General features: G+C 55.4%; 1 protein-coding gene across 6 annotated transcripts in view; it reads right to left on the bottom strand.

Annotated features, from left to right (window-relative positions):
• Positions 1-638: 638 nt before the first annotated feature.
• ARHGAP23 (Rho GTPase activating protein 23) overlaps positions 639-21,428 on the bottom strand; it is a 77,938-nt gene continuing 57,148 nt past the window's right edge. For all 6 annotated transcript variants that reach the window (XM_045985133.1, XM_045985131.1, XM_045985134.1 and 3 more), the window contains 8 exons: positions 20,441-20,519; positions 17,954-18,027; positions 17,592-17,681; positions 16,682-16,807; positions 9,657-9,698; positions 8,970-9,066; positions 6,852-6,883; positions 639-3,157 (listed from right to left, as the gene is read on the bottom strand). In XM_045985133.1, coding sequence (XP_045841089.1) covers positions 2,087-3,157; positions 6,852-6,883; positions 8,970-9,066; positions 9,657-9,698; positions 16,682-16,807; positions 17,592-17,681; positions 17,954-18,027; positions 20,441-20,519 — 1,611 coding nt within the window. In that variant the 3' untranslated portion in view covers positions 639-2,086. The remainder of the gene's footprint in view (positions 3,158-6,851; positions 6,884-8,969; positions 9,067-9,656; positions 9,699-16,681; positions 16,808-17,591; positions 17,682-17,953; positions 18,028-20,440; positions 20,520-21,428) is intronic.

Genomic DNA, 21,428 nt, shown 5'->3' with positions numbered 1-21,428 from the left:
GGGGTGGAGTGGGGTGGAGAAAGAAAGGAGGATTCAGTGCCTGAGCTCTACCCAGCTTCAGGGCTCTCCCCTAGGTTCTCCTGGATGAAAGTCACCCGCTCTTCCTACAGGACACTAGGCTCATCAGAGGCAGCCTGGAAGCCGGCAGAGGCACCTCTAGCACCACAACATTGAAGGAAGCCCATCCCATGCTGTAAACTTACACGTGTGCGGTAAGGCAATGGGCAAAACCCACTCTTGTTCTCTTTGGATACTGCCTGGGCCTGGAGTGATGCCCAGGGGCAGGATGGGCCTATCAGTGGCCTGGGTCTTGCCCAAGCTTCCTGTCTGCTAGGCAGCAGCCCTGGACCATTCTGAAGGCCCAGACAGGCTTGAGAAGGAGGATGCTGTGCAGCTACCCGGCCTCTGGAGGAATCCAGAAAGCACATGGAAACCTCTTGCAGCAATGACCGTCAGCCACCCTTCGGGCTTGTATTTTGCTCCCATGTCATTGCTCATACGAGTCCCCAAGGATACCCACAGAGCCAGCAGGAGGCAGGTGCCCCCAGTCCAGTCCCATCCCCCTTCCCCACCCCAGCCCCACTCCTGCCCTTCCCCCCTTCCCTCTTCCCTCCTTCCGAAACAAGCCACACAGCTGATTCGTGCCTCGAAGAAGGCCATTTATTTCCAAGATAGAGACTATACTTTTAAGACAGGACTTTTCAGAAGCAGGAAATCTTAGTTGTCGCCTAGAGAGGTGTGTCAAGGACACAGTGAAAGGAGACATGCGAACGTGGGGCCAGAGGCTTATCCAACACTGTTACAACACTTTTTTAAATGAGCAAAACATCTTTAAAAATCCTTATAAATTCTTTATAATATGTTACACATTTAGAGACAATATTTACAATAAAAGGATGAGGGAGGGAGGAGAGAGAAATCTACTTTACAGCAAATCTTTGCATAAAACAAGAGGACCGACAGACGTGGCAACGGGGTTCACAACCCCGCCCGGGCTTCCCTGGAATAAGTGAGGGCGTGTGTGGGGAGGCCTGGTGGTCTGAAGTCTATTTACAGAGTGTGGGGAGAAGAGGGGGCTGGGTCCCGCCCATCCTGAAGGAACAGCCCAGCTCAGATCCCATAAATCAGTGTGTGTGTGTGTGTGTGGTGTGTATGTGTGTATGGTGTGTGAGAAGAGGGAGGGAGGGAGAATGAGAGAGAAAGAGAGGGAGTGAGACACCAGGGATGTTTCCTACGCCCCCTCCAGGGAAGAAGGTGGGGGTCTGTGTGCCTGAGTTGTGGAAGAAGCAGGCCCAGCTGGAAGGGCAAGGCAGGCAAGGGAGGTGGGGGGGGGGGCACACCGGCAGCTAGCTCCCCATGGTCAACACACTTAGGGTGGTTTCCAGGTTGGCAAAAAGTTGGTGAGGGGAGTAAGCCTGGTAAGAGTCTCAGTCCGGCCTCGGTGGAGTGGCTCTGACAAACAGCAGGGGGCAGGATCCCCGAGGCAGCAAAGGCAGGGAGCCCCGCTGTGATGTGCGCTGTGTGTGGCCGGTGGGGGAAAGAAGGGGGCAGGAGTGGCAGAAGTTGCTACCAAAACACCTTCTGATGGTGACTAGCACACTGGCACACAGGCTCTCCCTGCCCCATGGACACCCTCCATCTCCTCTCCCCGGACAGATATACACTCCCTTCCCTCAGCGAGGAGCTAGGAGCTAAGACAGGGGCAAAGGAAAGGAGCCGAGAGCCAGCAACACCCCGCGTCTTTCCTTTAGTCTGAGACTTGGCGGTTCCCTATCCGCATCCCATGGCCAACAAGGGTCTCTATGTGCACAGAAGGGCCCAGAGGGGCCCACTCTGTCACCGAGCCCCCAGCAGCCTGTCCCCTCCAGTGTCCCCCTCCCCTTACCTCCGGGGTCCCCTTCCACCCTCGCCTCGCTCAGCCAGGCCTTCTAGCCGGCCCACCTCCTACCGATCCCCGCACACAAACTAGACAGACGCGGCCTGCAGCACCAGACGCAACGGGGGGGGGGGGGGGGGTGCGAGAGAAGAAGAGGTGCAAGCCAGAGAAGACTGGGGGAGGGGAACCGGGCGGGGGCAGGGGGGCTGGTCACAGACACTGATGGAGGCGCGAGGCGGCCGAGCGGCGCGAGGACTGGCTCTGCAGGGCCCCCGGGTCCCCCGGCGGCAGCGAGGCCGCGGACGACGGGGCCCGCGCCTTGGTGGACTCCAGGCTGCTGAGGCCTGAGTCCTTGTTGTCGCTGTGCGCCCGAGGGCCCGCGGGCTCCGGGGGGCCGCCGCCGCCGCCGCCCAGTTCCTTCCACTCGTTGAAGTTGAGGTCGGTCAGCGGGCTCTGCACCACCACCGTGTGGCGCCGCCAGCTGCTCCGGCGCCGCCGCGTCTCGGGCGACAGTGGTCGCCGCAACCGCACAGCCAGCATGTCGTCGGCAGTGCCGCGGAGGCGCAGCCGCAGCGCCTCGATACGCGACGGCCGCGAGCCCAGCGCCGCCACCGCCGCGGCCGCCGGGGGGCGCAGCGACTCCTGGCTGCTGGACGAGGCCGAGCCCGGCGGCTCCGCGGCGCGCACTCCGCCGCGCCCCGAGCTCGCGCTCGTGTCCCCGCCCGCGCCCTCGCCATCCGGGCGGCCTCGGGCCAGGCGGCGGCGCGCCAGCGTGTCGCAGGGCATGAGGCGGTGCGAGCTGAAGGACGGCCGGCGCGCCGGGCGCCCCCCGGACCCCGCGCCGGCCTCCGTGTCCGTCTCCACGTGGCTCAGCTCGCTGCGCTCATCGTCCGCCTCGTCCCCCGTGCCCGGTCGCCGGCCCCCGGCGCCCGAGCACACGCTGCGGTCCATGGTGGACAGGGTGGAGTAGCCCGAGACGATGGAGCGCGTGTCCGCGGCCGGCCGCTCGTCCGGCGCCGCCGGGGGGCTGAGGCGGCCGGGGGCCTCGGGGGCGGCGGCGGCGTCGGCGGCGCCCGGCAGCGGCCCCTCCGGCTGGTCCCGCGCCCCCGGCGCCGGCGCCGCTGCCTCGGGCTTGTGCGCCTCCTGCTCCGAGTCGTCGTCGGTGCTGCTGCCCAGACCCCGCGCTTCCCGCCGCTTCTTCCGCTTGCGGTTGACCGCCGAGATGAAGGAGATCGCCAGCATCTCCCGGGCGTACGGCTCCTTCTTGGGGGCCCACGAGCCCTGCGCGGGAGACAGGCCAGAATGCAGGAGGCGCCCTCGCACCGGGGTCCGGCCCCGCGCCCCCTCCCTCGGCGGCTTCAGGACCGTTTTCCCCAGACGGCTGTGCGGGCAGCAGCGTCACTACCCACTCGGGAGCTGGCCAACCCTCGGCACCCGCTCTGGCTTCAGTCCGGACTCTCCGCTCTTTCCTGTGAGCTGGGAGCCGGTCCCTCACCTCCGCCCACCTTCCACTCTGTTCCCCATGCCCAGCGCTAGAGAAACCCTTGTGGACGCGGCTCTGGTGATAATAGCCTCTCGAGAGGGAATACACTTGACAGTTTGAACCCATTTCACAGAGACTGTCCTGGGTGATAATCCCCAGACCCTGGCGGGCACCTCCCTCCAACCACGGCTTCTACCCGCTCCATCTCCACTCACTCCCACTTGGGAAACCTGCCTTTGCACCTACTCCGTATGTATGGGCCTTCCCAGGGCAATCCACCCAAGTTCACTTCCCTTTCCCACCGCAGCCCACGGGCTGGCATTTCAGCCAGTCCATCAGCGTGCCACCCACAACCCGCAGCCCCACATCAAACACCAGCTCTGCCGCCAGGAGTGGCCATACGAATTTGCTCCAAAACAGTGATTCCCAACCCCTCACTGGGCAACTTCCTGCCCATTCTCGATGCTAAGTCCTGTGGGTATTTTCTGGTCCTAGCCTTCCGTGATGCCCTAGCAGAGCCCATGCTGCCCATCACTGGCCAACACCAAACTATCCCTTGAACTCCAGAACTCTTCTTCCAACGGCAAATCCGTCTCCATCAAAGTGTCTGCAGGCTCCTGAGACTCACCTCTCTTCAACTGAACTATGCTCCCTACCCCTCCCTGGCCCCAAGCCACCTGCGTTCATGTTCCCCACCTTGAGGGGATTCTCTGCCTCCTGCCTCTCCCCTGCTTCTTCTCGATTCTCCCCAAGTGACTCCCAAAGCCAGCCCATCCTCACCATCCTCTTTCCAGGCCCTCACTCTGCCTTCTCTGGACCTTTCTGCCCTGTCCTGATAGGACTCCCTGCCTCCACCCTTCCCTTACCCCAGTCCCACCTCCTCTAGAGCAATCAGCCCTTCTAAGACTAGGTGGGAGTCTGATCACCTCCACACTCAGCAGGGCCCCTTCATCCCCACCAGAATGAAGCCCAGACACAGGGCCTTCACAATCTGGTCCCAACTTTCCCAGCCTAGGGCCTTCCCTAACCCAACCCCAACCCCAACACAGCCTTCACTTGGGCGATGCCCACCTGCCAGACCCCCCTGCATTTTAACACTGGCAGCCCTTAGCCGCTGCCCCTCCCCCCCAGCCCACCCTACTTGCTGGGTGAGCGCTTAAGTCCTCCATGCGGCCACCTCGCAGCCCTCGCCTTGTCCTTTGAAAACACAGCTGCACCTGCTCTTCTCCCATCAGGATGGGTCTGTTCCCACATCATCTGCATCAAACTCTTGAGTTCCTTGAGAGCAAGGTCTGTGGCTTATTTCTGTTTGCATCCATGACCCCTAGCACCGTGCCTGGCACGTAACAGGGGTTCAGTAAATGTCAAATGAACAGACAAGAGGATGAATGCAGTCCCTTTGACACAGGAGGCCTTGCGGACACAGGCTGGAACTGCTCCCTCTGCTGGGCTAGAATGGCCTGCCCTGTGACCCCCTCCTCCAAAGCCACCGCCCGCTTCAGCCACAGCGTAATACTGAATGGAGACCCAGAGATGCCTCGCGTGGTCTCCCGCAACCTATGTGCTCTCTCTCACATCAGCTGGTTCTGAGAAAGCCAACACGTGCCAGGCAGTCAGGATTCAGAGGCACGGGGCTCCCTGGCCGTGGCCGTCAACAGGGCTCCCGAAGGCAATCCCTGGAGCTGGACCATGGGGCAGCACGATGTGATCGCCCCGAGGCACAGGGTGGTCAGTGCCGCTTCGACTGGCTGATGCTCTCGGAGAGACATGAGAGGGCACTAGGACCACCCGATCAAATACCCTCTCCTCCCTGGCAGCTGCAGAAGCAGTGAGGTCACGATGGCCCCTTCCAGGAAGGCAGAGGTCAGGACAAGTACAGAAAGGTCAAGAGGTCAGCCCTGGGAAGCCAGGAGGTGAGCGGGAGCAAATGGGTGGAAGAAACATGGAGCTGGGTTCGGGTCACCGTAATGAACTTGCTCCCCGTTACACAGTCTTCTAATGGGGTGAGCGCCCCACAGCTGTGCAGTCAGAAGTTCTGTGGAGAGGCTGCATGGACCTCTGTCCCAGACTAAAGCAGCCTTCTTTCTTTCTGTCCAGGACATTCTTCTTTTTCTTTCTTTCTTGTTTGTTTGTTAGTTTGAGAGAGCAGAGAGCATGCAAGCAGGGCAGAGGGAGAGAGAGACCCCCAAGCAGGTTCCGTGCCCAGCGCAGAGCCCACCATGTGGCTCTATCTTACAACCCCGAGATCACGAAATCAAGAATTTTCCTGAGCCGAAATCAAGAGTTGGATGCTTAACCAACTGGGCTCCCCAGGCGTCCCCCCCCCCACCTAGTACATTCATCTGATACGTAATGAGCACCTGCTTGGTGTCCGGCACACCGGGCTCACTGAGACCTGGCCAGTGCTTAGAGACCCAGACCAAAATGAGTCTGGTTCGATCACCAAAGTTTGGTGATTTCACCCACTACTGCAGACAGAATTGTGTCCCCCTCCCTGAATCCATCTGCCGAAGCAAGCCCCGACCCCTAGTGTATTTGGAGACAGGGCCTTTGGGAGGGAAGGCAGTCAGGCCCTGATGGCGGCATTAGTGCTGTGACACAAAGAGACGCCAGGGAGCATGCGTGATTGCTTTCTCTCTGCTCTGTGAGGACACAGGGAGAAGGCGGCCATCCACAAGACAGGAAGAGAGCTCGCAGCAGAAACTGACCATGCTGACACCTTGATCTTAGAAATCTAGCCTTAAGAACTGTGACGAAAGAGATGTCTGTTTTGTAAGCCACCCCATATGTGGCATTTTGTCACGGCAGCCCACGCTGACTAAGACAACCCCCTTGGCCATCCAGCTCTACTCTAACAGCTGGACAGCCGTGCTGGCCTCACGGGCTCTGTGTCAGAGGCCGGGCTCTGGACCAGGCAGGACTAGCTGACTGTGAGGGCTGGTTCAGAGAACCAGCTTTGGTTTCAACGATTTTTCAAAACTGTTTCCAATTTCATTGATCGATGCTCTTGTCTTTATTATTTCCTTCCTTCTGCTTGCTTTGGGCTCTCCAAAAAGCCTAGTTACTGCAGCAGACATATCTGCTGGTTCCCATATTCCCATAGATGGGGATAAATACCAGGCCTCACTTACAGGTGAGGAAGCTGAGGGTCACAAAGAAGTTAAGCAATTTGCCTGATGTCCCGAAGCTACGGAGAGCTGGAGCCAGGACTCAGACCCAGGACTTCTGTGCTTCTGACCACTGGGCACACTGCCCACCCCAGCCCCACCCCCGGCCGCCTACCTCCCAAGCCAGAGCCTTCTCTTCCCCCAGACGCCTCCTGCAGCTTCTCCACTGACCTCGTACATACACACAGTCCTTCCTACCTGCCTTCCCAGGGACCAGCAACCTTCCTCAGGGGCCACAAGCACTTCCCCCCCTTCCCTCAACCAAAAGCAAAGAGCGGGCTGGCCTGGACAGGGATAGAGCCTTCGGAATGGCTTTGGCACTCACCTTGGACTTGGCTGAACTGCAGGGGGTGGAATCTGTTGGGGAGAGCGAGAAAGAAAAACAAAAGTTAAATTGGGGCAGGAGGAGGCTGTCTCGTGAACACAACTCCCTCTCCTCGGAGGCTTCAGAAACCGGGGAGTTCAGACACCTGAGATCTCCCGGGTCCTGGGAGTGTGATGGGCTTCTGATGTCATTTCCTGTGGGGACAGGGGTGGAGCGGCTAATGATGTCAATCACCACTTCCCTTTGAGGCAGGAAGTGACATCAGGCTGCCAGTCCCTAGACTCTCACTGGCCAGGGTCAGGGGCAAGGGGTGGGAGGGGGGACTTTTCTTTGAGCCTAGTTCCTCTCCCTGCCCCTCCTGTCCCTGTTACTCTGAAGCATTGGAGAGAAAATACCAAATACCAGACGCAATCCACAGAAACCACAATGAAACACGGCAAGTCACAGATGCTCTGGAGAAATGGAGACCACACAGTGCACAGACAGGTGGGACCTACATCTGCCTCCACCCACCCCGACTCCAGGACAGGAGAAAGACGGTAGACCCCGTGTAGGATGGGGTACAGGGGCAGACAGCAGGGGGGCGAGACACAGGAGCTAGAGGGGCTGGTGCTTAGGGCCTTGCTAGGTTCCAGCTCCAGACTCCAGCTCAGTCTGCTCTGATGGGGCAAGGCCCCTGTTAATTATTAGAGCTATGAAGAAGAGTGAAACTGTTATATCCATGGGACTGGGGTCCCCCTCCCTTAACATCACTGGGGTGGAGAAGGAACCAGAAACCAGTCCTGGCAGGGTCTTCTCCAGGCTGATCTAAGGACCTCCCGGGGTCTGATGGGACAGTGGGCAGGCACGGTTAATCCACACTCTCTGGCAAGCAAGTGAGCCCTCCTCCCCAGCCCTCCCCTGCACACAGTGAGAAGAGCAGACGGCCGACCACACAGTGAGACACACGGGGCAGGGGTGCGGCAGCAGGTGATTAGAAGAAACGGGGGGCTCCTCTCTGCCACCCCCACCCACCTTGTCCTCTGGCTCCCTCCTCGGCCTGCCTCTGGGAACTAGGGGTGCTGTGGAATGTCTCTGTCAGAGACAGGAGCCGTCAAAATACGAAGGGGGACTCACCCATGGGGCGGGACAAGTTAGTGCCTTGAGCCAAGGAGGCACTGCTTGGGGGCTGCTCTGCTACGAGGCTCAGCGCCCAGAAACAGGACATAGGGGCTTAGTGACCAGGGGTTCTGGTTTTAGACACAAGAAGAGCCAGACCTCGGAGGCAACTGAGGCAGGAGCTGTGGCTATAAAGGGGCTTCCGGGGGGGTGACAGCCCTGTGTCTAGACAGGCTGGGTCCCCTTTCCAGCTAAGCCTCCCCCTCTGGACAACCCAAAGTAACCAGGCTCGGCACAGAGAGAAGGCCAGAGTCTGGGGACTGTGGGGGGCAACCTGCAGCGCTCAGACTTCCCGGCAAGGGGGTAGGATCTGCGTCCAACAAATGCCTCCTTCCTCCTGAGAAGGGGTCTTCAGCCGGGAGGGTTAGGGCGGGGGTAAGCTGTTAAGCGTGGGGAGCTGGTATGTCACGTCGAGGTGCTCACAGTCCGGGACCTTTCTGCCTGCCCCTCGGGCCTGCCCAGCCTTCTTATAATCACCCGCCACTGTTAGTGACCGAGGCCGCAATGCCACACTGTACCCGTTAAATCTCCAACAGGTCCGCTGGAGGAGGGGAAGGAGAGAAGAGGGGGGCAGGGTCCAGGGGCGGGAAGAGAGCACAGGAAGAGAGAGGAGGGTGGAGGGGTGCAAGGAGAAAAGGAAGAAAAATTAAAAAGAGGACATGCCCGGAAGGACACAGCCCCAGAGAAATAAAAAAGCTCAGGAAGGAAACCAGTGAAGGAGGGCGAACAAAGCCCCTACCCAGCCCCGGGGGCAGCTGAGCAGACACGGAGGCGGGCGCATGGGCAACCGGACCTCCCTGAAGCGGAGATGGCCCTGCCACAGCCCAGTCTTGGCGGGGGAGGGACAGGCAAAGGCCCTGCTGGGGCACAGTAGGGAAGCTGGGCATCTGGCCAGGCATCTGGGACCCTGGAGAATGCAGAGTCCACCCCCGCCCCTCCTCCCCGAGCCCCTGCACTCACCTGAACCTGGGTCCCCAGGGGGCACTGTCCTGCCAATGTTAGGCAGGAGGTACTCAATGTTGGGCACTGACTGAGGCTCCTTGTCATCCACGGGAGTCTGCAAACAGGGGGAGGGTCAGCCAGCATGCCCTCAGATGGCTGGACCGTGGTCCCGCAACCTGGGGTAACTTGAAGGCAGAGCTAGTGACTCCTCCATCAGACCGGGGCACACCAGGGCAGCGGGTCTCTCTCTCATCTGTCAGGCACTCTTGAGGGCAGGTCCTACATGTCCCCCACTAGGCTATTTTGTGCCCTCACCAACACCTTGATTGAACCCCCAAAAGTGGGAGCTGCTCTCTCAGCTGAAGGAAGGAGCTGTGTCTCCCCCAGCAGACTGGACCTTCCTAAGACCTGTATCTTCCACGTAAGATGGGAAGGTAGGGTTTACCTTTGCTATTGGACTCAGTTTCCTTAGGGTAAGGCTTATATCTCCCCCCTCAGACCTGGGGCTCATAAAGGCAAGGGCTGTGTCTCCCATTAGATTAGAAGCTTCTGAAGAGAGCGTCGATGTTTCCTCCACCAGACTTGGAAGCCCCAAGGACAGGGACCTTGCCCTGCTTGAGTCTTGCTGTCTGCCCCCTCCTGGCCCCCAGCCTGGGATGACGGCCCACCTCAGACCAGACCCACCCCTCCCCCCGCATCACTTACTCTCTCTCCCTTGTCCTCATCATCGCTGAAGAACCAGTCTGACTGCAGAGACAAAAGGAAGTGAACTCAGTGTGGAAAGGGGCTGAGGGAAGACAGAGACATGGGCCCCCAAACTGCACAATCCAGAGGACCCCACTCAGATGTCAGATGGAGCGGGGCACAAGAGGGCACCAAGGTGAGGGTCCCTCCTCTTTTCAAACCTCATTCTTGCCTGGTTACTAGAAGTCCTCAAGGGAGGGTGATGAACCCCAGGACCCAACTCCACAGACTATGAGAAGCCCTGGGGGAGAGAAAAGGCTGGACCCCAGTGTGGGAGGGAAACGCAGCCTGGACTGGAAGGGGGCTGAGATTGATAGAGGGCCACCTCAGGGAGAGATTTGGGGCCCTCTGTCACTAGACACTGTCCAGGGCACATCACTGCGGCTGGCTCCCAAGTGTGGGGGGCAGCAGCGCCATCTAGTGCCGGCTGGGGGTCACTGCAGGGAGAAGGCCAGTCCTGGCTGCCAGTCCTGGGCAACACACTGCGGGGGGGGGGGGGGGGGGGGGGGGGGGGGGGGGGGGGCGGAGGGGCATCGCTTCCTCCGGCCAGGAAAGAGAAGTGTCTGGAGGGACGTGTTAGGAGGTTCCAGGAGGGACAGGCAGGCAAGTGTTTTCGCATAAATGCCAAACAGCATAGACAATAAACTAAAAATCCCACTCTTAAATATATATTTTGTGAAATTTAGGAATCTTGAAGATGAAATCTTAAAAGTTTTCTGAAAAACAAAAACAGACTGCTTGCAAATGAGTAAGTGTCAGCTGTAAACTAGAACGGCAGCGGACCCAAGAAGACAATATTTTCGCTGTATCGCTGGACTATGAGTGTAGGAATTTGGAACCTAGATTTTTATACCCTGCTAAGCTCTCACTTTGAGCATGAACTACAGCTATTCTAAGACATCAAAATGCTTACCACACAAAGACTCTCTTAATTGTGTACATGAGCACATAAAAAAATGATGCCGGGTTGGAGTAACAAGCTCTGAGAAGGATGGATAGTGGCGTAGAAAAACCCATTGTCGATCTAAGAAAGGACACTCTTGCACATATACAAACAAAGTATCTCCAGGATGTGATGGATTTTGGACATAGAGGGAGAAACCAGTGACAGGGGAGAGTACACAAAGGTACTTGGCTTTTAGATGTGGTGGAAGGAAGACAATGGATATTGATGAGCTTTAGAAATTGTCAGTGAAAAGGAAACATAAGTCTGGGCTGTTATAATTGTGTGATCAAATAGAGGACAGCCTTTATAAATTGCATAATTTTCCCATCAGGAAAACAAAAATCAATTCATCCAAAGCAAGGTACGACAGACTGAAGAGAAATAAAATGAAAATGGGGTAAACAGAAAATGACACTTAGATAGCTGACCTAAGTCCTAACAGTAACAGAAATTAGAATCAAGCAAAGGAGCTAAACTCACTGGTTGGAAATTAAAACACGCAGAATATTTGGGGTTCCTGGTTGGCTCAGTTGGCAGAGCGTGCAGCTCTTGATCTTGGGGTTGTGAGTTCAAGCCCCATGTTGGGCAGAGAGATTACTTAAAAAAAAAAAAATACTGTTTAGGGAGTCGGAGTGACTCAGTAGGTTAAGCCTCTGCCTTGGGCTCAGGTCATGATCTCAGGGTCCTGGGATCGAGCCCTGCATCAGGCTCCCTGCTCAGCAAGAAGCCTGCTTCTCCCTCTCCCACTACCCCCACTTGTATTCCTTCTTTCACTGTCTCTTTTGCTGTCAAATAAATAAAGTCTTTTAAAAAATACTGTTTGTTTAAAAATAAATAAGCATAAAGAAGTGGTTTGGAAGGACACATATTAACCTATTAGAGTGGGTCACTATGGAGCAGCAGAGCGGGTAGGAATGAAGGGGAGAACAAGGAGACTTGCAGGTTGATAATGACCGTGTGCCATGGACCTCAGTTATTCATCGAAATCAGGCACATTATTAACCCAAATAAGTGGCACAGAAGAAAAATAAGAAAGAGAAGAGAAAATAAGAAATCAGGCAAGATCTAGGGGAGTGTGGGTAGCTCAGTCTGTTAAGCATTAACCTGCCTTCAGCTCAGGTCCTGGGATCAAGCCCTGCATTGGGCTCCCTGCTCAACGGGGAGTCTGCTTCCCTCTCTCCCTCTGCCCCTTCCCTCACATGTGCACACATGTGTGCATTCTCTGTCTCTCAAATCAATAAATTAAATCTTTAAAAAGAATAACACAAAATCTAAAATCAGTTGTCTCAGGCTCAAGTTCACCTCAGGTAAATGACCTCTCTGAGTCTATTTACTTATCTGTAAAATGGGCATAATAGGACTATCCATTTCTACAGTTGTGGTAAGAATTAACATGAAATCCCATATGGTTATTATAAAAAAAAAGACTAGAAATACCAACTGTTGGCAAGGATGTGGGGGGAGAGGGAACCCTCACACTCTCTTGGTGGGAATGTAAAATGGTGCAGCCACCCTGGAAACCAGTATGGAGGTTCCTCAAAAAGTTAAAAATAGAACTGCCCTATGATCCAGGAATTCTACTTCTGGGTATTTATCTGAAGGGGAAAAAAAAAACAAAACACCAGCAAGAAAAGATATCTGCACCCTGACGTTTGCTGCAGCTCATTATTACAATAGCCAAGATATGGACGTGACCTAAGTGTCTATCAGTGGAAGAATGGATAAAGAAGATGTGGTATGTCTATAAAATGGAATACTCCTCAGCCATAAAAAGAAGGAAATCTTGCCCTTTGTGACCACAGGGGCAGACCTCAAGGGCACTACGCTAAATGAAGTAAGACCGAGAAAGTCAAACACCATATGCTCTCACTTATACGTGGAATCTAAAACAAACAGACACACAAAATCCAAGCTCAGAGGCGGAGAGAACAGGTTGGTGGTTGCCAGGAGTTGGGGCAGGGGGAAGACCAAGGAGGTGAAGGGGGTCAAAAGGTACAAACTTCCAATTACAAAACAGGTAAGTCATGGGGATGTAATATAGAGCGTGATGACTATAGTTGATATCACCGTCTTGTCTATTTGGAAGTTATTAAGAGAATAAATCTAAATCCTAGACGTTCTCATCACAAGGGACACCTGGGTGGCTCAGTCTGTGAAGTGCCTGACTCTTGATTTCTGCTCAGGTCATGAGCCCGGTGTCCTGGGATCGAGCCCCACGTCAGGCCCTGTGCTCAGCGGGGAGTCTGCTTGAGATTCTCTTCCTCTCCGTCTGTCCCCCCTCCCCGCTCTCTCTCACTTTCTCCCTCTAAAATAAATAAATAAATCTTAAAAAATTTTTCTCATCACAAGAAAAACAACTTGACTATGCATAGCGATGGGTGGTAACTAGACTTAACAGTGCTGATCATTTCACAATATATACAAATGTCAAATCATTATGTTGTACGCCTGAAGCTAATATAATCTCACATTTCATTAAAAATAAATGTCTTGAGAGAGAGAGAGAGAGCATGCGTGCACACGGGTTGTGAGCAGGAGAGGGGCCGGGCAGAGGGACAGGGAGGGAGAGAATGTCAAGCAGATTCCGCACCCAGTGTGCAGCCCAACACCGCGCTCCATCACGACCCTGAGATCATGACCTGAGCCGAAATCAAGAGTCGGACATTCACCCAAGCAACCCCGTCCATTTAAATTATTTTTTTAAGAATTTGACAGAGAGAAAGAGCACAAGCAGGGGGAGAGGCACAAAAGAGGGAGAAACAGACTCCTCGCTGAGATCGTGACCTGAGCGGAAGGCAGACGCTTAACTGACTGAGCCACCCAGGCGGCCCCCCATTCAAATTTTTTTAAAAATAATGAAACACTGTACATAAAGCGCTCAGTACAACACACTATTAGTGTATAATAGACATTAGCTGAAATTACAAAAAGGTGCAGTCCCCAGGGACGGGCTGAGTAGAGAAAGCCCTGAGAAGCCAGCGTTTGTGGGTGCCTGAAAGTGCTGTGGGAACCCAGAGGTATGAAGGAAGCTTCCAGGCAGCCCAGAGTTCTCTGGAAGAATGCCCGCCAGCTGGTGCACACCCAGTTCCCTCTGCCTGCCATGCATTCTCCTGCCCCTGCCTGGCTAAATTCCTTGAGGCCATTGAAGACACTGCATGGAGTCCCCAGCCATGGTCTCTACCCCACACCTGGGGCAGGATCGGGTCCTCCCATGGGGCTTCCCTGGCCGTAGCCCAGAAAACGAATGACATCTTCCCTGGGCAACGCTACTTTGGAACAGGGCCTGGCTTCCACCCCCTTGGGCCCAGCAGGTGCGCCGGGCTCTGGTGTGGAGTAATGCCCGTGAGGTCAAGCATGGCGATCTCGAACCCGCACACCGCGTCCTAGCTGCTAAGCAGTGTCTGGGGGGCTTTACAGTTAACTCATGGAAGCCTCCCGCCTACTTCGTGAGGTAAGCATGACCGCTCTCTCTGTTCTGCAGACGAGAGAGTCAGTCACTCGTTCGAGGTCGCACAACAGGCAAGGAGCAGAGGCAGAGGTGAACTCGGCCAGCTGGTCCCCAGAACCAGAGCCCTCCAGCCCTGCCTCTCAGCCAGGGTGAGTTGGGCCCCCGGTCCCCCAGGGGACATCTGGCAAACACAGACATTTGAATATGTCACAACCAGAGGGGTGCTCCAGGCATCTAGCCAGAGATGTTGCTAATCATCCTCCAATGCACAGGAGAGCCCCCACAAAGAATGATCTGGCCCCCAAGGTCACTAGTGCTGAGGTGGGGAGCTAGCGTGCAGGAGGGATCATCACATTTGTCGGGTGACTCAAGGAACAAATGCCTCGATGCTGTCTTTGTTTGGGTTTCAGGTGGCTTAGTGAACATGGCCATGGGCTGGCTGGTGACTTGCCACTGGGAGGGGGACCCCCGGGTCTGCGCACCTCCACTGTGCCACGATCGTGCTGTGTGACCCAGGGCATGTCAGTGCCTCTCTCCACACCCGTTTCTGCCCGCCGTGCCACACAAGGATGGGGCTCGGTGCCTTCCGGCCCCTTCCAGTGCTGCTGTCCAAGAATTTCATGGGCGACAGGAGCCCCCGGTAGGGAGGCCAGGTGACGGCTGCGGCCGGAAACCCAGCAGGAGGTCATGTCTCCCGCAATGTTCAACCACCCACTGACTGGCCACAGGCTCAGGGCCAGAGCTGGAGTGCTCCCTGCCGAAGTCCCATCCGGCCTGCACTCATGACGACGCTGGCTCTGGACCAGAGAGACACCGGCAAACTTGGCTGGGTGGACTCCAGGGGACTCGGGGTGGGGGAGGGGGGCTCACTCCCTTGACAACTGTCCAGGCTGATTACGTCCAAGTGCCAAGGAGGCAGAGAACGGAGAGGCCCCAGTTCCAGGAGGGCCCGGGAACGAATCCCTGAGTGCGAAAGCCCAAAAGGGTAGGACCTCAAAAGCAACCCATTCATTCATTCGCTCAGCAAACCCTGAGTGTTTACTATGTTGCCAGGCATGAGGCTGGACACTGGGAAGACTCCTGCGAAGGAGATAGATGTGTTCCCTCTCCCGCCACCCCACCCAAAGGAGGAGTTGCCATTGGCTGGGGGACCCCCTCTTGGGGGTGTAGGGGAGGTAAATGGACACACTTTGGGCCTCCCTTCTCCCAGAGAGTGCTATTCCTGGCACCCCAGCTGACCACAGGCCTTGGGCTTCCGGAGGTTTCCCTAGGAACCGTGGGGCCAGTCTCCCTCTCTTCCGCACTGGCCCTGGCCCAAAGCACACACTCATGGGGGCTCCAGGGGCTACCTGTTGGGCTGGGGAGCTGAACTTTTCCAAGGGAGATAAGCTGCCCCAGACCCAGGCCACAAGAGGATCCCTGCCCCCGCCCCTCAGCCCTGGCTTCCCTCACAGCTCTGGAGCGGCCTCCCGGGCTGGTGTCCCGGGGTTAGCCTGAGAACAGGCTTCCGTGTTCCCTGCTGAGGCTCAGAGCCCTGACGACCCAGTAAAGGAAGGAAATAAGCAAGCGGGGCCAGTCAGCAGGACCCGCCTCACTTGGCCAGCCAAGTCAGCTCTAGGATGGACCCAGGAGTCTGACCCCCTAGTAGGGGCAGAGGGAAGCACAAAGCTTGGTCAGACAAAGCTGGCCTCCAGTCCTGGGGCGGTCCTTTATTAGCTGTGCGGCTTTGAGCAAGTCACTTTGCCTCTCTGAGCACCAACTAACTCATCTGTAAGATGGAAGTAGCATGACCTGGTTTCCCTTCCCTAAAGCATCTGTGACATTGCAGAGGCCAAGGACCCCGTTACCCTGGCCAGCTGCCAATCTTATTTCTCCTGGCAGGAGGGGGTCTGTTCCTTTTACCCACAGTAGGGAAATTTAGAAATGCAGAATCTGTAATTGATAAAAACATCCCTGAACGCCCCAGAAGGGGGCGGTGCTGTTCTGGGTTTGGCTCTGGAGGACCAGGCCTCCTGCGCCCCCTGCTGGCTGCTCTAGGTTCTCATCCCATCATAGACCATAACCAGAATCCTTAAAGACAGGGGGCAGGTGGTGCCTCCAGGCAGCCATGAGAAAGGAGAGGACCAGCCCAAAACATAGGGGAGCACAAGTGCAGGATCTGGCCTCAGCCCTTGCTCTGCCCTGCCCCATTCCCCTCCCTTCCGCTGGGCATCACCCTTTGCTCCCCGAAGCCCCAGTGGGGCCTGCAAAGCGGAGCTCTGCCCCCACCCCCTACGCCTGTCCACCTGTCTGCCTGCTTCTGCCAGGACAATTCTCCTGGAAGCCACCTTCCGAAGGGACCGCTGCACTCACTCACCCCGTGGCTCTCCAACCCAGTAGCATCTTCCCTGACCTTCCTCTGCCCTCTGACCCTCACACATTATCTTGGAAGCTCAGGGACGAAACATCCTTGAAAGGAGGATTCTAGGCTCCATTCCTGTTTGGTCTGGAGATGCAGCCCATCACTTCTGAAGGGCATTTGCCATCCCAGGAGCACTTGCTTATGCTGCCCGTCCTTCCCCCAAGGCGCGAGGGAGCGAGATGGCTGCTTACGTGCTGGATCAGCGTCTCCACGATCTTATAGCGGTCCGGCATGTGGGTCACCATGTCCGCCATGTTGTCCTCAGACGTCCTCACCAGCGTTGGCCCGAAGACCAGGGCCAGATTCCTGGGCTCCATCTGGGCAGGGGAGGAGAGCAGGTCTGCGTTCACACCCCCTGAGCTCTGACCTCCAAGTCCCACAGGCATCCCTCACTGTGGGCCCCTCACTCCCAAGGCCCAAACACATCCTGGGCTATGCCTGGCTTAGGGGATAGACTCCTCCTTGTTGGGCATGGAGATGCCTGGTAAGTAGAGCACAGGCCAGATTTCAGCCTTACTCATCCCTAGGCCTGGCAGCCAAGGGTAGTGCCCAACCTGTTCACCCACACTGTGCTAACAGTGAGAGATCCTGGAAAAGGGACCTGCTGGAGGTTCTAAGGGTATTTTAAAACTGGGAGAGTTCCTATAGCTCCATTCATTCTCCCTGCTGCAGAACCAGAAGATATAGAGGCTCGATCACAAAGATGCAATGCGGGGCGTCTGGCTGGCTCAGTCTGTAGAGCGTGTGACTCATGATCCCAGGGTTGTGAGCTCGAACCCCAAGCTGGGTGTAGAGATTACCTAAAATAAAGTCTTGAAAAGAAAAGGAAAATGCAGTGCAAGGGATTCGAGCTAGATCCGAGGATTGATTTCCATCAGACACAGCGGGACTGTGGCTCTCTGCCTCTGGGAGACCCTCAGAAACTCAGGAGATGGCTCTCCCGGGGAGAACCCCAGAGGGGTGGGCTGGAGACAAAATGACCTTTAAGGAGGAGGACATGCCTAGAGGGCTTTGGGATTATCTGACCCAGAGGAGCTTAGAGTATGCTGAGAGGACCCTCTATGCTTCCTTCCCCCACATTTCACGCCAGCGTCCCCCCACCTTGTTTTTCTCCGAGTGGTCAGCAATGGTCTTCAGATGCCCCACGAGGAATTTGAGTGTTTCATAGTAGTGTCCTGGGAGATCCCGGATCTGGATGGGAGCAAGAAGGGGCACGGGGCCGTGAGGGCCTCCCCACCTTCCCATCACACCCCACAGGGGTTCCCACTGCCGTATCTCGGGGGTCTGGAAACCACCCTCTAACCACGCCTGTTGGAGAGATGGAGAAACTGAGGCCCAGAGGGGAGAAGGGCCTCTCCAAGGTCACCGAAGGAACTGGCAGCACTGGACACCGGGCCTCCCAGGGCAGTGGTGCCCCCCCAGCCTACTCTGCCCTTTGCCTAAGGGTGTCCCCGCCCCCTTACCAGCTTCCGGAGCCTCTTCAGCCGCTCCCTTGAGTCTTCGATGCGATTGGCCTCGATGAAGTCGTTGTATTTGTCTAGAACACAGTGAAGACTCTTTAGAGAGACAGGAGGCAGTCCCTTTTCCCACTCTCAGGGGGTGCTGCTTCCAAGCTGAGGAGGCCCAGACTGTTTCAGTTCGGGGGGAGCTCTGTGGCCTCGTGTCCATGTGACCAAATCCACGACAGCGACACTCAGGCGTGCATCTGACCTGGGCTAGCCCAGGTGTGTGCGTTTGGGAAGAAATAAGACCCAAGCTGCATGTTGATACTGGAAGAGGGGTCCTTGCCCCAGCGTCTGGGACAAGGACATCACAAGGTCAGAAGAGAAGGTTATCTAGAAAGAGGGAGGGCCCTTTCAGCCTCCAGATGCCCACCCCACCTGGGTCAAGATGTCCCCCAAAGAAGCCCAGGGGGAGCTTTAAAAAAATGGAACACGGTAAGTTTATTCTAAAATCCATCTGATGAGTAAGTGCATAAGGATAGCTGAGGATATCTTGTAAAGGAAAAATGACGAGGGGGGACGTGCCCTCTGAGATACTGAAACGTACTTAAAACCCAGCACTGCCAGAGCCGTGTGGGACTCACAGGGAGAGCTGACCAAGGATGAGGACACAGGGAGGAGGAGAAGAGGTCTCGTGGATGTTTACTATGTGACAAAAGCAGTATTTCAAATCAGTGGGGGAAGAATGGAGGTATCGATAAACGTCCCTAGGACAATGAGTTATCTTGTTGGGGGAACAAAAATCAACTTCCAGCTCACATAGTATGCAAACAAATTTAACTGCATTCAGAGGCAAATGTAAAAGTCATTAAAATAATGAGAAAAAACACGAAAGTGGAGACAATTGTCTCCACAATTGTGAAGCCTTCCTAAACATGAGATGTAGAATCTGTTAAAGACCAACAGCTTTGACTACACTTAAACTAATTGTTTCCAATTCCTTACAATGCAAACTTAATAGGCAAATGGCAGACCAGGAGCAAACATCTGCAAAGCCTAACAAAGGGTTAATACAGAGCTTGTGTCCTACAAATCAGTTCCAGGAAAAGACAACCCAACAGGAAAATGGGCACACAGTCTGAACAGGAAATGAGAAGAAACAGAAAAGCCCAATAAACTAATGAAAAGATAGTGGATTTCCCTAGTAATGAAAGAAACAAAAATGAAAACAGTAATGAGAAGACATTTCTCTTCCAATTAACAAAAATGTAAAATATTGATAACATCCAGGGTTGATGGGGGTGCATGGAGGCAAATTCTCTCCTAAGCTGTTGGCAAGAGTGTGAAGCAGGGCTTTCTTCTCAGAGGGCAAATTGACATTAGGTTCCAAAAATGCCAACCAGGACTTCGACCTAGAAATCCTACGTCTAGGAATCTACGTCGGGGACACCGATCCAGGCTTGCAGGGACACATTTCAGGAAAGTCTTTGCAACCATTTTTGTAAGAGCAAAAATCTGAACGCAACCTAAATATCCATCCCTAGGGGAGTGATTAGGCAAATTATAATCTAGTCAGACTATGAACAACTATGTGGTTGGTTTAAAAGAAGAATGAGGTAGAGGTCTTTGTACAGACACGAATGAATCGCAAAATTAGAAGCCTCCTTTTGTTTTGGTATTTTTTTTTTTAAAGATTTTATTTATTTATTTGACAGAGAGATCACAAGTAGGCAGAGAGGCAGGCAGAGAGAGAGAGGGAAGCAGGCTGCCTGCCGAGCAGAGAGCCTGATGTGGGGCTTGATCCCAGGACCCTGAGATCATGACCTGAGCCGAAGGCAGAGGTTTAACCCATTGAGCCACTCAGGTGCCTCTGAAGCCTTTTTTTGTTAAGGACAGCAGCCTCTATCAGGAACTTAAAATAAGCCACGGTGGGAAGATTTGTTCTATGGTGACTGGAAAAACACTAAGAATCAAGGCTTTTTTCCCCAGAGAGCCAGGTGTTCCATATTTGTCAATGCACCAGTGAACTCACCCAGCTCCTAACCCTATCGCTGATTGTATGTCTCTGTCGTGTGTGTAAGACAGTCCGGGAGGAAACACGACAGACCCGACAGATTCAGCAAACAGTCGAGAGCCTGGGCTCTGGAGTGTGCCTGGGGCCGGATGCTGGCTCTGACATGGACCACGTGTGTGATCTTGGGCAAATCTCTTCCCCTTTGTTTCCTCATCTGTCCAGTGGAGATAATGGTACCTGGTGGAGTTGTTGGACGGAGCTGGGCTTGGCATGCAGCCAGTCCTCAGAAAGTGCTAGGATAACCTCTGGGGACAGGGACCTTGGCGCTTTCTTTACTTGTATCTATACCAAGACTGTGACAGGCATGTGTTTCTCTTGCATGAAAACAAAAACCCAAAGAGTGAAACCAACAAATCCAACTGAAAAAGTGACTGGAGTGCAGCACGGAGAGGTGTCCCTCCTCCTTCCATCCTCCACCCCCACCTGCTACTCACCGTCGGTGAAAAGAGGCTCGGGTAGCTTCCGGAAGAAGGACTTGAGCAGGCTGCTGATCACATTGAGGTCTTGCCAGCGCTGGGGAGAGGGCAAAGACATCAGGCCCCAGGCAGGCCCAGTGGGGTACCCATGCCTCCATGCTAGTCCAGCCCAGCCCAGCCCAGCCCAGGCCATCCCTGGGGTACAATTGCAGCTCTGCCCAGACCAGAGATCTCGGGCTAAGAAGACTCATCAGGGGGTGGCAGAACAGTCCCCAGCTGGGTCCTGGCCCCTTGACCGACCGGCCCAGCCCCTCCCTGCTCCAGCAAGCCCAGCAGGCTCCAACATTTGCCTACCCGTAGAAAGTACCAGCTACCTTCTTTGGTGCCACCACTGCGGGACAGAAGTGAGCAAAACCTCCTTGGTGATTGGAACTGTTTGGGCCTACCAGCATACCCTCCTGCCTCCCGGGGCTCCCCATTTAGCAGAAAGTCATCTTTGGACACCCCACCCCCTTATCCATGACACAGCAGTTGCTCTCGCCTGGCACCTTCCTGTCTCAGGCCTTTTGTACTTGACGATTCCCTCCACTAGAACTTTCCTCCCCTGCCTTCACAGGCCTGGCTCCTCACCCTGCCCAAATGTCACCGCCTCTGGAAGGCCTTCCCTGACAGTGCCAGCGAGCACAGCCACCGCTGCCACCAGCCTGTCACCTGTGCAGCAGCCCTTTGTTTGCTCCATGGCACTTGCCACACTTTGTCACTGCTGTATGCATTCGTCTCTTTGTCCCTGCCTATCTGCCTGGTGGGACTGCAGCGTCATGAGGAGCAAGGGTCCTGTCTGTCCCGTCCCCCACTGTGTTCCTGCCACGCGGTGAGCTCGATCAGCCCAGCACTTCAATGGTCTAAGACAGTAGTTCTCCCCAGCAGCAGAAATCACGCCCCCAGGGACATTTGGTGATACTCTAGAATCACTTTGGTTTCCGCGAGTGGGGGAGGGGGGTTGCCA

Source organism: Meles meles, chromosome 18 (assembly GCF_922984935.1).
Source record: "Meles meles chromosome 18, mMelMel3.1 paternal haplotype, whole genome shotgun sequence".
Lineage (NCBI taxonomy): Eukaryota > Metazoa > Chordata > Mammalia > Carnivora > Mustelidae > Meles > Meles meles.
This window is presented reverse-complemented; position numbering and strand designations above follow the sequence as displayed.